Raw genomic sequence first — 19,296 nt, 5'->3', positions numbered from 1 at the left:
GGGTTTAAAAAATAAGTTCTTTGTGGCCAATTCTCGTCACCTCAGCGATTCATGCAGAATGTGCATTCGCTGTTTCACACAACGCTGTCCTACTGGCATCACATGCCGTTCATGCCCATATTGTTCAATTCGTCCAAAGGTAGTTATCATTGATCCGTAAATCTGTATGCAATTCTAGTTAGCTTATACTTTATAACAAGAATTCAAACCATTCCTTGCCCAGAAAATTAGTACGCCAAGTTTAACTTCTTTATTTTTATACTTGGGCTACAATATTTTTTCCTTTCGTCACATTACAATGTGACATCGCTGACATGTTGATTATATTTGAACCAATACGAGAAGAAGATAGTCTTTGGAATGTTTTATAGGAGCAGCCTACAAAATTTTGACTATCATTACGTTTTTCTTATTATTTTCGAAACTGCACATAGATTTATCGAACATTTTTCATGAATAGTTTCATACTTAAGTCCAGTATTAAAATCACTTACATAAATATCAATGTTTAAGACCAGTGAGTGGCAGTCATTGCCACCAGAGAATAAACGTCCATACTAATCAGGGAACAAATGTGCCGACTACTGTTTTATAGGTAGAAGATATACTAACTACTTGTGGTGACTCTGTGGTATGAATTAGATCTTAGATTTGCGCGAGCACCTGCCATTATGGCTTTATCTCAGGTGGACTAAACACCGGATAGAATCAATGCATTTACCCAGCGAGAAAAAATTCTAGGTCTTAACTTTGTAGGCCTTCCAAAAGACCTGTTAACACATTCTAAAAGATGCGATACACATTCCACTCTGCCTGCTCTCAGTAGACGTTCTAGAAGGGCTTTGCTTCTCCTTCTAAAAACCTTCACACAGATTCAAAAATTCATTGCAAAATCAATCATGCTTGCTTTTGCAATTATTCCTATATGTTGTCTCTCTATAATAAAATGTAATTTCCTCTCTTTTTTATAAATCGTTACATGAGACCAGAAGAATGAACAAAATTATGCTTTAATTTTCAGGGTTTTTAATAGATGTTAATATGTAGACATTCTGTGAGGCATTACGCTGCAAGTCTCCTTACAGGAATCCTAATATGCCTTATTAAGTAGCCCTTCTCTCAGCCCTCTAACAGCAACAAATAAGCAAGGCCTTGGCTCGCAATGACACGCCGTGTAAAATTGAAATGATTTTGCAATGCGGCTAGAAGTCCTTGTGTCTGCAAAATAAGGTTTTAGGAAGGCCTCTTTACTACATCCACTCACAATCGACCAAGAAGAACAAATCCCAACGATCAGTATATCTCGAATGCTACTTTTAATGGCCTTGTTGATTCGGCAAACAACACCTGGTAAGATACTATTGGTATCACGAAATTAGCACTAGCTCAAATATCTGTACTTTAACCAACAATCATCATCGCACATTTGGGTATCAAACCATAGCCACCATGTGTTCACAAAAGAGACCTCACCAATGATCCTACAGGACAAAAGTCCTGTGGCCAAAGGATCCCCATGGCACTTGATAAGACTCAAGTCAGCTGCGAATTTAAAAGGATTAAATTCTTCCCCAAAATGAAGTCCGTGAACCTCTGGATCCCCGGTTCCACCCCCTAAGCATTGTCAATTAGCCGTTCCAAATGTGGAACGATCAACCGTCATCTTCTAACAAAAGAAGTCGACGCGATCACCCAGAACGTTACCAGCTGACACCACACGGAGGTCTGACATAGGTGCATGGAAATGATATGGATAACCATATCACTTCCTTTTCCAGCCAACATCTGTGGTATATCGAAAACCGGCTTAAAGAAAAAACGCCTTCTAACCCTCGGATGTGAGTAATATAAGTATAAGATCGAAGAAAACTACTTTTGTCACAGCTCTACTCTAGTTGGCAGAGCGACTAACATTATATGGGGAAATCCAAACCAATAGAGTACAAAGGAAATTCGAAACCTCACACAGACCAACGATTATACAGAGTAGAAGTCTCATCTGGCTCGTTACGAGCGTGTGAAGATGCATACATTTGTTTACTAATTACCAATCTTCTACCGAAAAATGTACGTGGCTAAAGACTGCCTTGACACACTGTAGCTGATGCAATGCATTAAGTAGAATTTTACTGACTGTAAGCATCCATACAGCGACAATAATAAAATAATAGGTGCTAGGTGGTATTTAAACTTACTACACAGGCAAACCTACAAAACGCACATAAGAAAATTACATTGCACTTTGAATTTTTCACACATCATCGTTGTCCATAATGTCGATAACGTCATTATCGTCACCATCAGAGCCATTGAGTAATGCGAATAATAATTTACAACAATACAATGTAACAATAACAACAACAAGAACTGCTAAAACAAAACAAAAGCAAACCAAAAAATGCAAACACATTCGCAAACAAAAAAGTGCAATAAAAATTACAAAAACAAATAATTGATTATTTATCTCCATGACAATGAGATTATGATGGTGAAAAATCGAATTTAAAATTTGTTTGTTTCTTTAAGACTAAATAGTACATATGTACATTCGTACATAGAGTGAGATTTACGTTTTTTTTTTTCAAATGGAGAGAAGACCGTAAATTTGACAGCCAAACATAAAAACACCAAGAAGAGCAATTGGCAGAAATTTATATAAACATTTGTACACAAACAGACATACATACATATGTATGTATTAGGGTGATCGGCCCGGTTTTTAATAACCGGTTATAACCGGTTTTTTTTGCTAAGATCGGTTTCGATTTTTTTGAAAGCTCAAATTTCGAATATCGAACTTTCTAAAAGTGTGTTTTTATGAGTTTTAGTGTATTAAAAACCTTAACAAATATTCAAAATCCAAAAAAAAATTAAAACAAATATTTCAACTATTTTAGAAGACTTTTCATATTTAGAAAATGTCACAAGTGATCTGGAAAGCCTGAAAACTTACTTAATGCTTTGTTTTCAATATGTCCTACAAATACACCAAGTAAAAGATAATTTTCAATGTCTAGTTTTATAAAAACAAAATAAAAAAATCGATATACTCCAAAGCATTTAAACTCTGTTTTACTTATTCCTAAGAGATAATTTTACCTTCATAAGTTCTTCAAATTTACTGACGTTAACGATCTTCGTGTCAAATTTGACCCAAATCGAAAATAGATTTTTGTTTTTAAAAAACCTAACGTAGTTGTTGACATTCGAAATTAAATTTAAGTCATTAAAAATAGGAGTAGAAATACTACCTTTTTTTAAAAAAAGGAGTAGAAATACTACTTTTTTAAAAAAAGGAGTAGAAATACTACTTTTTTAAAAAAAGGAGTAGAAATACTACTTTTTTAAAAAAGGAGTAGAAATACTACTTTTTTAAAATAGGAGTAGAAATACTACTTTGTTTTTAAAGAATGAGTAGAAATACTACTTTTTAAAAAAAAACAGTAGAAATACTACTTTTTTTAAAAAAAGGAGTAGAAATACTACTTTTTTAAAATAGAAGTAGAAATACTACTTTTTAAAAAAGGAGTAGAAATACTACTTTTTTAAAAAAAAACAGCAGAAATACTACTTTTTTTAAAAGAAGGGGTAGAAATACTACTTTTAAAAAAAGGAGTATTTCTAAAAAAGAGTAGAAATACTATTTTTTTTAAAAAAAGGAGTAGAAATACTACTTTGTTTTAAAAAAGGAGTAGAAATACTACTTTTTTAAAAAAAGGAGTAGAAATACTACTTTTTTAAAAAAGGAGTAGAAATACTACTTTTTTAAAATAGGAGTAGAAATACTACTTTGTTTTTAAAGAATGAGTAGAAATACTACTTTTTAAAAAAAAACAGTAGAAATACTACTTTTTTTAAAAAAAGGAGTAGAAATACTACTTTTTTAAAATAGAAGTAGAAATACTACTTTTTAAAAAAGGAGTAGAAATACTACTTTTTTAAAAAAAAACAGCAGAAATACTACTTTTTTTAAAAGAAGGGGTAGAAATACTACTTTTAAAAAAGGAGTATTTCTAAAAAAGAGTAGAAATACTATTTTTTTTAAAAAAAGGAGTAGAAATACTACTTTGTTTTAAAAAAGGAGTAGAAATACTACTTTTTTAAAAAAAGGAGTAGAAATACTACTTTTTTAAAAAAGGAGTAGAAATACTACTTTTTAAAAAAGGAGTAGAAATATTACTTTTTTTAAAAAAGGAGTAGAAATACTACTTTTTTCTAAAAAAAGGAGTAGAAATACTACTTTTTTCTAAAAAAGGAGTAGAAATACTACTTTTTTAAAAAAAGGGGTAGAAATACTACTTTTTTAAAAAAGGAGTAGAAATACTACTTTTTTTTAAAAAAGGAGTAGAAATACAACTTTTTTTTTTAAAAAGGAGTAGAAATACAACTTTTTTTTAAAAAAGGAGTAGAAATATTACTTTTTTTAAAAAAAAGGAGTAGAAATACTACTTTTTTTTAAAGAAGGAGTAGAAATACTACTTTTTTTTAAAGAAGGAGTAGAAATACTACTTTTTTAAAAAAGGAGTAGAAATACTACTTTTTTAAAAAAAGGAGTAGAAATACTACTTTTTTAAAATAGGAGTAGAAATACTACTTTTTAAAAAAGGAGTAGAAATACTACTTTTTTAAAAAAGGATAGAAATACTACTTTTTTAAAAAAGGAGTAGAAATACTACTTTTTAAAAAAAAGGAGTAGAAATACTACTTTTTAAAAAAGGAGTAGAAATACTACTTTTTAAAAAAGGAGTAGAAATACTACTTTTTTAAAAAAGGAGTAGAAATACTACTTTTTTTAAAAAAGGAGTAGAAATACAACTTTTTTTTTTTAAAAAAGGAATAGAAATACTACTTTTTTAAAAAAGGAGTAGAAATACTACTTTTTTAAAAAAAGGAGTAGAAATACTACTTTTTAAAAAAGGAGTAGCATTACTACTTTTTTTAAAAAAAGGAGTAGAAATACTGCTTTTTTTAAAAAAAAGGTGTAGAAATACTACTTTTTTAAAAAAAGAAGTGGAAATACTACTTTTTTTAAAAAGGAGTAGAAATACTACTTTTTTTAAAAAAGAGTAAAAATAATACTTTTTTAAAAAAGGAGTAGAAATAATACTTTTTTAAAAAAGGAGTAGAAATAATACTTTTTTAAAAAAGGAGTAGAAATAATACTTTTTTAAAAAAGGAGTAGAAATACTACTTTTTTAAAGAAATTAGTAGAAATACTACTTTTATAGATATTTTTGTGTCAATTTGTTTTTCTAAGAACCTAATATAGTTGTTGACATTTGAAATGAAATAAAATTCATAAAATATCAACCACTCACTTTTAGAAAAAAATTAAATATTAATTTCAAAATGGCTCAAATTTGAACCGAAGATCTTGTGAAGGATAAAAGAAGTAATCAAAATTGTTTTAATCACTAGTATTTTATAATATTATTTGTTTTTAATATTTTTAAGTATTTTAATAAATAAAACTTTTTTCTTCTTATTTCTAGGCGTTTTTATATTTTTCCAAAAAAACCGGTTATTATAAAAAAACCGAAACCGGTTTATATTAAATTACGATTTTTCGAAGAAACCGAAAACCGGTTTCTAAAAAATTTCGAAGAATTGATCACCCTAGTATATACATATGTGTTTATATATGTATATTCGCCATGAATGTTTATAAATATGTATGTATGTTTGAAAAATGTATAGATAGACATACTCACACGTTTGTACTTGTATTACATTGTCCTTTACATGTCGTCATTGGTGTAGTGTTATAATTTACGGACTTAAAAAAAATGAATAAATAAATAAAGAAATGGCAATAACAACAGCAATTATTAACTAAACAATAAACAAAGAAACAACTAAAACAGTTGTAATTGTTATTTTTGCAATGCAAAATACATTTTAAAGGTCTCCCTCCTTCTGAGTTGGAATTTATTTTGGCAACAGGAAATTGATTATTTTGTGTAGTTTTTCTGTTATATTTTGCTGCTTTAAATTCAAAATTTAGCATAATATTATTTTTCTTCTTTAAGATTGTTAGGGTTTAACTTTAAGAGGGGAGTGTGAAAAGACTTAATTCTTAAGATGAACATTGCTATCATGTTAGTTAAAACTATTCTAATAAAAATATACAAAGTTTGAAAAATAATAAGAAATTGCTTGACAAAGATGTAATGAAAACTTCGAATTTCATTGGCAGACCGCGTAAACATGTTGTTACGTTTTTACCTTTTAAAAACGGTGATTTATTTCCTTTAAATAAACCGTATTTTTTTAATTGCAATGTTAAAAGTTAATCTTCTCCATGTATTCTTACGAAGAAACTCAAATTTAAGTCATTGATGTTGATTCTGTCCGTGTTAATTAATTTCCCCGTGAAAATTCACTGTTTCGGATGTTCTTTGATCTTTAGCGATTTGTTTTTATATAATACTTCATCCAAATTCAAATTCCGGCCGTTGAAATGATGCATAAAGTCTCTTGTGTTTGTAGATGTCAGAGATAATGTCGTATTAAGGAGAAGAAAATTGTTCATGCTGTTTTGTTGTTGGGCAAGAGACTTGCGCAACTAAATTGCCTAGTGTGAAAGGGGTCTAACAGTTCTGCATCCTATATTATCCATGTTAATTGATTTTTCCCGTAGAAATTCACTGTTTTGGATGTTCTTTGATCTTAGCTCCTCCGAAGCTCATAATTATGTCATATATATTCTTACTTCATGCATGAAATAATTTTGTAAAATCTTTAATTTTAATTTGAGTCATCCCATCTTGTGGGTGTTTATTGATTTTAGCACAAAAATTCACTGTTTCAGATGTTCTTTAATCTTTAGTGTAAAAAAAATTGGAACAAGTAAAATAGGTTATGGGAAGGAGGGTGTAGGTAGTAGTGTTTGTCGACATTTGATTTGAATTTTCCTATATTGAAAGTGACAGGAAAGACTTCAGTATGAAGCTTATTCCACATACGAACTGTACGGCTAAAATTTTCCCTGGAATGCATTGCAGTCGACCACGAATGGATGAATCCTTGTCAAAGAACGTAAAAAACTACGGGTGTCGGGAACAAGTTCCCTTATTTCTGCAGAGCACATTCCACTGTAGTATCAGAAGAACAGAGAAACACAGCCCACATTGCGACGATGTTCCAGGGAGTCAATAGAGCTGGATACCCTATTGTCATATGTTTTGATAAAAGCGCACCATGCCACACCTTATCGAAGGCCTTATAAATATCTAGAGCCACCACTTTACTTTCGCTAAAACGGAGAATGGAACGACACCTTTTTTCCTATCAGAAGGCTAGCAAGTCGCCTGTAGAGAGTCCGGTCGCTGAGTAGATTGTTGGACTCTAAATGTTGTTTGGTTACTGTTGCAAAATGGCTCATAAACTCGTTCAGAATTTATATTCGCCAAGTACTCCTTGGAGCTGAAAATTCTGACGTTTTTGATTGATCTCTAGTATATTATTTTTGAAACACTTTCGAAATGCTACAAAAACTCGTTCGTATTGGTCAAACACCCTTTAAAATTTACGAAACTTCACCGTGTTTTTTTCTGTCTCTTTCATTTCTTAATCTCAAAATGACAAAAAAAACTCGCTCAGAATTAATCTTCGCCAAATGCTCTGTCGAAACTCGAAATGTAGGCTTTATTTTTTTTAATTCATTGTTGAAATGTTCCATAAGATTGAAACAACTGTGTGGGTATGATCTTGTTGACCTTGGTAGATTGGTGAGACTCTGAGTTTTACATGTTTCTTGATCTCTTGCAAATTTATAAATCTGTTATTGAAATGGTCAATTAAATTGCATTTACATTCATACTAAATTAAAGGTATAAATCCTATAAAATGTTTGTGAACAAGATCTTGTGAGTTGTTTTTCCGATATTTACTGCGTTCTCATGTATGAATTGCGTTCTCAATATTTTTAAGAATTTAAAATCGACTAAAAATTTATTATTGAATTAATAGATAACTTTACTTAATATAGGTCAATTGTAATTATGGGGATATATATATATAAAAAATACATTTTTCACTGTAACTTTGTCTTATGATTACTCAAATAATCTTTGCATATTTAAACGAACTTATTTTTGTTTATGTTTATTAAAATTAAAACATACAATATAAAAAAATACTTTATACATTTTTTTTATCTTATCATCAAGAAATTTAAATTTCTTCACGACTCCCCACACTAATATGATAATAAACTCAAAACTTGTACCATATATTCAAATTAAACAATTCGAGGTGGGGGATCAAGGGTATTTTTTATTTCCCCAATTTTGTTGCTGTTGAGCTAAGTGTGTGCATTTTCACATACAACAAACATGTTATATACCACGCTTGTAAGTGATGACTTCACCTCTGCCTTAAAAATAATAAAAATAAACACACACATACAAAATAAAGGCAAAATATTAAGACTGTCGACATTGATGACTTTTACCATGCCACCACCTACATTCTTATTGTATTTATTATAAATACATTCAAACATTCTGTGTATGGACAATGTGCGAGGGTAGCGTGAAAATTACTATCTAGATATTTACTGAAAAAGGTTACAAAGGGTGTCAATTGACCCTTTTAGATTCTGATAGATGCTCGAATGTAGTCAACGCATTGTATTCACATAACGGTTACATAGCGGGAGTTATCTTACTAGCTACCTATCTGGTTACATGATCAGCTATATAACCAGTTCTTTTTAAATGTATGCGTGCTAAAAGACTTGTCATAGACAGTCCAATAAACGATTGCATCTAAACAAAACTTCCTCCGGCAACTCTCCAATAGATTACTTCTGGTGGATAAAGTAACTACATACTTTCTAAAGTGCAGTATATATGTACACTCTAGATTGCTTAGAGACCCTAAAGTGACTTTTGATTTCACACTAGGTTCTTAGGATCTTAGTATACTTAAGCAAAAATAAAATTAACTGTATGAGAATTATATCAACACAATTTGCACTAATTACTCTCAAAAAAAAAGTGCAGTACAAAATAAACGTTCAATGTAACTACACTCTAGATTACTTAGATACACTTAAGTGACAATTGTCTTCATGCTAGACTACCTAGGATGTATAAAGTAAGCAATTGACTTTACTCTGCACTACCAAGAGCACATACGTGTCAAGTGATCTCTTTGGATCATAATATGCTTACTTTCAAATATATTAAGATCATGTATGACAATAATATAACGACTATATTTGATCATAATATGATATTTTATGATACTATTGGGTGTATGACTTAAAAATGCGGGTTTTACAATAGATGGCGTATTTTTTGAACGCGGTTTTTATTTTTAATAACTTTTATGTCATTTTGAAGGGTATATATCTATCTGTCATATATTCTCACTCAGTTATTGAACATTATAGTTAAATAACAAAGTTTTTTTTTGATTCAAAAATGTCTAATTTTGTATCAACAAAGCGTTATATGCGGGAAGTTTTGCTTGTGACGCTGAATCACACCGATTGCTCACCGAAGCTTATAGTGTATGTGATTCATAGGTACTAACGTGCGAGATGTGGTTTGTGCGGTTCAGAAGTGGTGATTTTGAAAAAAGTTAGAAGACCCCAGAATTAGAGGCGTTACTCATTGAAGATTGTTTTCAAACTCAATAAGAGCTTGCAAAATTATTGGGAGATAATTTTAAAACGTTTGCGAGCAGCAGATTTCATCCAAAAGCTGGGAAATTGGATACCATACGAATTGAAGCCGTGAGACCTTGAAACTCGATTTTGCATTTCCGATATGATGCTTGAACGCTTTAAAAGAAAATAATTTTTTCGCCAAATCATTGCTTGCAATGAAAAATGGATCCATTATGATAACCCGAAGCGTAAGAGTTCGTATGTGAAGCCACCAACCAGCCGTATCGACAGAAAAGCCAAATATCCATGGTGCTAAGGTAATGCTATGTATTTGGTGTGAGCAAAAGGGTCCTATCTATTATAAGCAGCTGAAATCTGACCACACCATCACAAAGAACCTGTACCGAACGCAACTGATTCGTTTGAAACGAACATTGGCCGAAAACCGCCCAGAATAAGCAGCCAGGCACAAAACTGTAATATTCCATCATGACAACACTCGATCACATGTTGGAATACCTGTTAAAAACTATTTAGAAAAAAGTTCGACTACTATTTGTTTCACAGTATTTGGAACAGAGTATCCTATATTGGCTTGATTCGTTCTTGGCCTCAAAAGATGAGCAGTTCTTTTTGAACGGAATCCATATATTGTCAGATAGATGGGAAAAGGTCATAGCTAACAATGGCCAATAATTTGAATAAATTTATACTGTATTAATGTTTCAAAATAAAAGCTGAAAATTGTATGACAATGATATAACGGCTATATTTGATCATAATATGTTTGGAATACAATCAAAAATCTGATCATAATATGTTGCTCTTAGATTATGTTTACCACAACCATGTTTTTTCTCCGAGTGTAGGCCTGACCATATTAGTATATTTGATAACCGCCTGAACAAAGCTTAAGGAATTTAGATACGGTTTTATTGGTAAAGCTCAGTGTCCTTTTACAATGCACAAATTGAAAGACAGGCAGAAGAAGTTTTTTTGGCGAGGGATTGAAGAGGTAGAGTGTGCAGTACACAGGTTTAGGCAAATTCAAAAGAGAATGAGAAAGTAATTTCCATATTTTTCATTGAAATCTAAATATTATAGATCGTTATTCCGTCGGTCTATCCCGAACCTCTTGCATACATGATTGATACATCAATATTTTAACTTAGGTTGCTATTTAAAATCGAGAAAATCGCCCCACAAATGGCTGTGATATAAGCAAAAATCCGCTACTATTGAATTCTACCGTCTGTATGTTGAAATCAACACAAATTGCTGAGATAAAAATGATCAAAAAATTGTTTTCCTTCAATTTTTTGGTAACAAATGATTTGGTACATCCGAATATAGCAGTCTTACTTGTTTCTATTTGCAATGGACATGTCTTGATAAATTAATATATATTTTTCGGGATTTTACAATTCCGGTTTCCCGGGAAATCCTAAATAGATTCGTTCTAGGACATCTCGAACAAAACTAAGTACTTATTCTAGTCAAATTGTAAGTCTGCTTTTACACAAGGCAAGTTTTCTTGCCACAAGTCTGAGTTTATAGGGGAGAGAGGCAAGTCTATTCAATTCTCTTTTGTTTTCTCATTTTCACTATGGCGACTATTACAATTTGACATACAAAAGCAAGTGTGTACCCCTCTTCTTTCTTCTTGCCTCTCTCTCCTATAAACTCTAGACTTGCGCAAGAAAAATTGCCCTGTGTAAAAGCAGACTAAGTAGTTTCAACAATAAGTTCCTATTACTTTATAGATTATTAGTTTTTGCTGGGTATGAACTTCTTTCAACTCTGCTTTGATTTCATTCATACGTTTTTTTCTTTTTATTTAGAAATTAATATGTTTAAATGCCGCTAAAAACTCATATTACCCTTAAAACTAAAAATAACAATATGAATTTATTTGAAATGCGATACCCAATTGACAGCTGGCATTTGTTACACAAAAGAATAAAGACCTCCAACTTTTATATTCTAAAGATATTTATCAAATTGCCCTCGTGGCCACTGCTACCAATGTATACCTACACAAATCTACGTGGAGTATATAAATATTGACTAATGGAAACATTCAACGAACTTTTACTGGCTTGTCTTAGCCATAGCATACCAGACCAGTGAAATAATTAATTCACTGAAATCTTAATTCGGAATTACAAAAAAATTCATTTTATAAGTTTATTCCCAAAATCTTATTCTTTAGCTTCATTTAAAGTCTTTTATTTAATATGGAACTCATTAATTCTATAGAGAATTAATTGCCAAAGGAATGAATCCAGTGCGAGTGGAATTAATTCGTAATGAATTCTTTAATTGAATGTTTAAGAGAAAAAATTCAATTAAGAATTAATTCTTTCAAAATATTGTACCATACCATATATTTACTAACTGGCAGAATATCTTTTGCTTTTTTTCTGTTTAGATAGTTTGACAGTGTTTCATTGCTAACATTTAGCATTCGTTTGTTGTATTTATTGTCTCGTCTCGTCTGGCCGTACGTTGCGTGTTGAGAGCTTTTTGTTTGACCGGATTATATAACATGTGTTGTCGGTTTGACTAGTATGACCAAACACGACTTTTATGACACCAATTTAATTAGTCTAACTGCTAGTAAACTAAGTAATATTATTCATTCATACTTAATTCTGTTAGTTTAGTTTATTTTATTTTGTTGTTTAATTTCTGTTTTAATTGAGCAAATTAGTTGGCTGCATATTTATTGTTCTTGGTCATTCACATTTTAATGTTAGTGCTAAAAAAAAAGAAAAGAAAAGGAAAAAACAATAAATTTACCATTAGGAAACAAGATAGGGGAAGGTTTAGTCAATTGTAACAGAAGACCAAAAGACCGGAAGTGTGTTTATTAAACGGGTGAGCTTTTTGTATTCGGTTTGTTAACTTTAACTTCTTTTATTAAGTATAGTTTAGTCAAGATAAATTTACTTGTTAAATCAATAAGTAGTAGAGAAATTAACTAGCTTTTACTTTATAACAAGTAACATGCCACTTCTGTCCGTCTGTATGTTGAAATCAACTTTCCGTAGTCCCTAAATAACTTAAATACATAACTCATACATCAAAATATCCGCTATATATCCCGCTCGGTTGTTATTTAAAATCGAGAACAACCCTGGACAGACAACCTCCATTTTTTACCTATTTTTGATCTATATTTGGATTATTATTTCAAAGTCGTTTGCAACGACGCACGGTGGCTCATATCTCAATTTCATCGGCCTAAAGTCCAACTTTTTGTTACCTCAGATTTCAAAAATTTTAATGCCATTCAATTGAAACTAAGGTAGCCAAAAAATTATATAAAAATATTGTCAATTGTGTGCGTGGCATGCTGTTAAAGTCAAATATTTTATGTCATTTTATAAAAATATGATTTTTGTAAATTTGATCAGAAGCAAATTATCATTACTCGCAAACTATTATAGATAATTGGATGATTTTTCTTTTGTTATGTTGGTAGGATAATAGTCTTTAAGAGCTGATATGATTTGTCATTGTACCGTTTATACCTGATGTGTTATTAATTTTTTTCTCAGGTACTATATTTTAGCTAAATTTGAATTTCAGTGGAGTAAAAGTGCTTAGGGTCAAAAGAGGTTAAACTAATTTTACAACCAGGAGAAAGTCCAAAGTGTCCTCTTTAAGCCTATATATACTTGTTGACCTGTTTTGACCTGTTTGTTGAACACTTTTTTCATTTGAATGAAATTACTCCCAAATTTTTGTTCTATTTTTATTTTATTTGTTCATATGACTGGCGCAAAGTACAAGTCGCAATTTTGAAGATATTGCGATAAAATTTGGTACATAAATATTTTTCGGCCCGAGGACGAAGTCTATTGAAAATTATTGAAATCGGTCCACTATTTCACCTAGCACCCATACAAATGTTGTCCCGAAGTTATACTTTATCGGTCGTAAATGGTTAATTTATATATGTATCTACACAAATTTTGCTCCAAATAAGTTTTATATTAACTGAATTAATGTCACCTAATTTTATGATGATCGGTCCATTATTAGTCATAGCTCCCATATAAGACCCGCTTCCGAAAATCACTTTAACGAGCATAAATCTCTTAAAAATGTTGGTATAAACATAAAATTCATTAGAAATAACTTCCATATAGACATAAATCACACGACCTAATTTCATGGCGATAGGTCCATAATTAGTCATAGCTCCCATATAAGTCTATTGAAAATTATTGAAATCGGTCCACTATTTCACCTAGCACCCATACAAATGTTGTCCCGAAGTTATACTTTATCGGTCGTAAATGGTTAATTTATATATGTATCTACACAAATTTTGTATTAACTGAATTAATGTCACCTAATTTTATGATGATCGGTCCATAATTAGTCATAGCTCCCATATAAGACCCGCTTCCGAAAATAAATTATAGTGTAGGGTATTATATAGTCGAGCTTGGCCGAACATACTTCCTTACTTGTTTTTATCTGCTGATAACTTTTTTAATAAGTATGGCTGATTCAAAAAACAAAAAATTTGCATTTTCATACTAAATGCTATAAAAAATTAAAAGTTCAACTTTAACCTTAAATTGCGCAACAACTGCTGAGCCGATTTTAATGAAACTGGAGAAAAATTCAAGAAGTTATCTGTCCACCAAAAAAAATTTTCTAAAATATCTCTATCGGTTCAAAAGTTACAGAGTTTTGGCCGATGAAAAACGAAAATGAGCCACTGTGCGACGTATATAAGGGCATAGTAAGTTGGACCTACAATGGGTCAAAATCGGGAAAAATATTTTTCAATCCGAATTTTTTTTCACCACAAAAAAATTTTTTCTCATACAATTTTTTTCAGAAATAAATTTTTTGGTGAAAAAAAATAAAAATTTGTTTTGACATACAATTTTTTGCACTAATAAATTAGAAAAATATTTTTATTTTTTTTTTTAAATTTTGTTCATCTAAAAATATTTAAAATTTTAAATTTAATGTACAATTTGTTGAAGGGTATATAATATTAGTCACTTTTTTTTTCTTATACATTCTCACCACTTAGGTTTTTGGTAACTGAGTTAGGTCTTTGGTAGGATAGTAATCTGATCAATGGAAACTAGAAAAATACTCAAACAAAAAAGTACTCAAAATAATCACACATACGAGTGTTGTTTTTGTTTTTTTATATTTTTTTTTACTAATACTTAGGTTTCTGACAACTGAGTTAGGCATTTGAAAGGAGAGTTTTCGGCTAGTTTATTTAATTTCAACAACTTAGCCCAATGGCCATAACCGTTTATACATTTATATTTAAAATTTATCTATGTTCTCAAAATCACTTGGAATTTTCTTAATTTAAAACTAAAATTCTTAATTTAATTTAGAATTTTCTCCATTTCAATTTGAAATTCTAAAATTCATGTGAAATTTTCTCAAATTTAATTTTAAATTCTCAAGTTCATATGGAATTTCGAATCGAAGGATAAATTTGCTGAAAAGTCAACAGCAGATATTTAAAATTAAGTAATATCCAAATGAAATTAAGGAGAATTAGAATTTATATTTGAAATTGCGAAAACTGTAATTGTTATTTGAGAATTTCTATGTATAATTGAGAAAAAACCAAATGAAATTGAGATTTTCTATTTGAAATTTGGTAATTAGTAATCATAGAGAAAGTATATATAGAGCGGAAACTAGAACATAAAACAATAAAATTACTCAAAATAATCACACATACGATTATGGTTTTTGTTTTCACATAGATTTTTTTACTAATACATTCTCACCACTTAGATTTATGACAACTGAGTTAGGTCTTTGACAGGAGAGTTTCCGATCTATGTGTTTTTATCTATGTCTGCAATTCTTAATTTTATTTGAAATTTTCTTTTAGATTTTTTTCAGATTCAATGGAAATTTTCTCAATTACAAGAAAACTCCTATGAAATTGGAAAATAAAGTTATTTTTGTGTAATAAGTTTTAACAATAACAGCGCCTTGTTCTTTCGTAAAGCGCTCCATTTTTAATAATCGGAATAAACATACATATGTATGTATGTGACAGCTGTCAAATTTCAGAGTTGCCACTTGCACAAAAAAATGGCACTAAATTTAAAACTTTTACTTAGACACTCTTTATTAAACATTACCCGTACATACTTAGATTTTAAAATATCTTCTCAGTTTGTCCTCCCATTTTAATGTGTCCATTAAAAATACCGTCTTATTTGGTTTCTTTCCATTTTAAATGACAATTAGAAATTTAGCTTGGGTTTTTTTTTATAAAATATATAAAAAATACTACAATAAATACCTATCTACATACAATCGTTTCTAACCACAAATTAATCTAAAGTGAATCTTAATTTAGTTCAATGCACTAACTAAGCACAGTGCTGGTTGATGATACCACCAGATGAGTGGTAGAGGAATATGTACATTTTTATCTACACCTACAATCCAATCATCCAATTACTAGAACTACAACTACGACCATGTTGTATGGTAGACAAATGGATAAGAACATTATAATTAAAAACAACAACAACAACATTAACAACGATAACTATCAATTAATTATGTTTGAAAATCAAAATGAGAATTTAGCAAAAATATTAAATAGTAATTACAACAAAAACAACACAAATTCAAGCACAACAATTCAAGTCAAAAGAAAATCATAGTGTTCAAACAAAAAAAATAAATAAATAAAATAAATTTTAAAATAACTAAACTACACTTTAATAATCAATCAACAACAAAAACAACAACAAAACGCATACCAACCCAAGCAGCAACAAACAAACAAGTATTATTTATTATTTTATTAAATAAATGAATAAATCTCACCATAGTAGTGCAAAATTGAGAACGAACAATTGAGAATAAAAAAATAATAAAAATAGCGAAGGAAAAACCACGATAACAAAGTAATAACAGCAGTTAAGCAGAAGTCTCGTTACACCCCAAACAATTCCACCACACGAAATCTCCACAACAACAAAACATTATTGCATTTAGTTGACTTGCAATGCTGCTGATTGGTGCCCTCGCATTGGGTTTAGTCGAGTCTACAAATTCCAATTTAGGCATTAATAGTTTAAGCTACAGTACAGTGGCCAGCAGTAGTAGTGGTGGTGGCATTGCAGGTGCAGGTGGTGGCGTTATTGGTATCGGTGACGGTGATGGTGGTCTCAACTCTGTGATCGAAACAGCAGCAGCTGCAGCAGCAGGTGGCGGTGTTAGCAGTAGTGGCTCCTCCATTGGAGGAGTTTCTTCGGCTGTCTCAATATTTTCCCAACCCACAATGAATGCAGTAACAGGACATGGTGGCGGTGGTGGTGGCGGTGGCATTGTTGGTGGTATGATTGTAACAAGTTCTAATGCTGCTGGCGGTGCCTTATCCTGGGACAACAATGCCACAATACGTTCAGCCACTACAGGCGACTGGTCAATTGAGCAGTGCATTATATGGCAGCGACCCCACCACATGTATTTTCAATTAGGCAATGCCTTCTTACTTTTGGCATTTCTGGCACCACATCGACCGTTTGGCATATTGTGGTTGCGTGCAATGCTCGTAATTGGAGCCATTCTACTTGCCATGTATGGCTACTTGATTGATTGCGCCCAAGATGTTGTGCTGTGGTCGTCTTTATTTTTTGGCGTTAACACGATTTACCTGATAGCAGCATTATGTCGTCTGCGGCCAGTACGCTTCGATAGAGAAATTGACGCAGTAAGTAGTGTGTAAATATTATATTTTATTTTTGTGTATTTTATGTAAATTTAGGTCTTCTTTTTATATTTTAATTAATTAAATATTTGTTTAAGTTAAGTACTCTCTCTAGCCACAACTGTCTAAATACTTTCATACCTACACTACAATAATATTCCCATGATGGATTAATTTTTGTTCATATTTTGTTGCTGTTTATTTAATAAATGATTACCTATGTACATACATATGTAGTCGCCCGTCATAAATAATATTGTGTAGGAGTTAATCATATTGTCATCGTGTAGGTAACACCTCAAAATAAGTATCTCAAGGTTGTTATAATTGTTATAGTTTTGTTTAAACAGAAAAATACAAATACAAATAAAATTAAAATGTTATTTCTATTTGTTTGTAACTTTTTAACTGTTACGCAGTGTACGATCCCAAAGGTATGCTATAGTTTTTTCTTTATTCATTTAGCAAACGGTGTGTGTAATTGATTACTACACCTGACCCTCAATTATCGAATAGAAGTTGGACTTTTTGTTATATGTAATTAAATAAATTTTTGTTTCATCTTAATTAAATTATTCGAATATGAAAAAATGGGAATGTTAATTAAATAAATTAATGATTTGGGAGTAATTTGTTTTGTCCGAAGATTTATCTTAAAATGGGGTTTTTTTGGTAAACTTTAAATATGTACAATACAATGTTTGTTCTTTCATAAGAAAAAATATATGAGAAAAAAACCGGGACTACCTTGATTAGACTACTAAGTCATTAACATACACAATATAGATATCTAATAATAAACATTTCAAATTCCTTTCCAACAAAGTATACAACGCCATAGAAATTTGGACCGACAATGGGTCAAAATCGAGAACAAAATTGTAATCCGAATTTTTTTCACCAACAATTTTTTTCACCCAAACGTACGTATTATTATAGACCTAAAAGTATGCTATAATAAAATAAACTGTGTGTACTATTGATGTCAACTACATATTACAAAGTATGTAAATGGAAAATATCAAAATAGCTTAAAAATACAATTTTCTAAAGAAATTTTGATGTTCTCGATAACTAATGAAAATGTTCTAAAGAAAGAAATTATTGATAACTATTGAAAATGTTCTAAAGTAATTTTGATGTTATCGATAACTAATAAACATTTTCTAAGGAAATTTTGAAGTTATCGATATTTATTGAAAATTTTCTAAACTAATTTTGAAATTTCTATAATTTTTGAACATTTTCTAAAGAAATTTTGAAATTATCAATAACTATAGAAAATTTTATTTTGAAATATTGAAATTATCGGTAACCATTGAAATTTGTTTAAAGAAATTTTAAAGTTATCGATAACATTTTTTTTTAAAAAATATTGAAATTATCGATAACTATTGAAAATTTTCAAGTTATCGATAATTATTAAAAATTTTCTGAAAAAAATTTTAAGTTATCGATAACTATTGAACATTTTCTAAAAAAAATTTTAAGTTATTTTCTATAGAAATTTTAATGTTATCGATAACTATTGAAAATTTTGAAGTTATCGATAACTATTAATAATAATTATTGAAAATTTTCTAAAGAAATTTTAAAGTTATCGATAACTAGTGAAAATTTTCTAAATAAATGTTGATGTTATCGATAACTATTGAATATTTTCTAAAGAAATTTTGGTGTTATGGATATACATATATTCAAAATTTTCTAAACAAAATATTGATAACTATTGAAAATTTTCTTAAAAAATTTGAAGTTATCGATAATTATTGAAAAATTTTTGAACATTTTCTAAAGCAATTTTGAAATTATCGATAACTATTCAAAATTGTCTACAGAAATTTTGAAGTATCAATAATTATTGAAAATTTTCTAAAGCAATTTTGAAGTTATCGATAATTATAGATAATTTTCTATAGAAATACTGAAGTTATCGATA

General features: G+C 30.0%; 1 protein-coding gene across 2 annotated transcripts in view; it reads left to right on the top strand.

The window, feature by feature from the left end:
• The first annotated feature begins 16,394 nt into the window (after positions 1–16,394).
• Positions 16,395–19,296, top strand: part of bves — a 50,133-nt gene continuing 47,231 nt past the window's right edge. Inside the window, exon 1 of one of the 2 annotated variants that reach the window (XM_065506694.1) lies at positions 16,395–17,360. In XM_065506694.1, the coding sequence (XP_065362766.1) occupies positions 16,653–17,360 (708 nt within the window). In that variant the 5' untranslated portion in view covers positions 16,395–16,652. The remainder of the gene's footprint in view (positions 17,361–19,296) is intronic. The other variant, XM_065506693.1, reaches the window with a different exon arrangement.

Source organism: Calliphora vicina, chromosome 4 (assembly GCF_958450345.1).
Source record: "Calliphora vicina chromosome 4, idCalVici1.1, whole genome shotgun sequence".
NCBI lineage: Eukaryota > Metazoa > Arthropoda > Insecta > Diptera > Calliphoridae > Calliphora > Calliphora vicina.
This window is presented reverse-complemented; position numbering and strand designations above follow the sequence as displayed.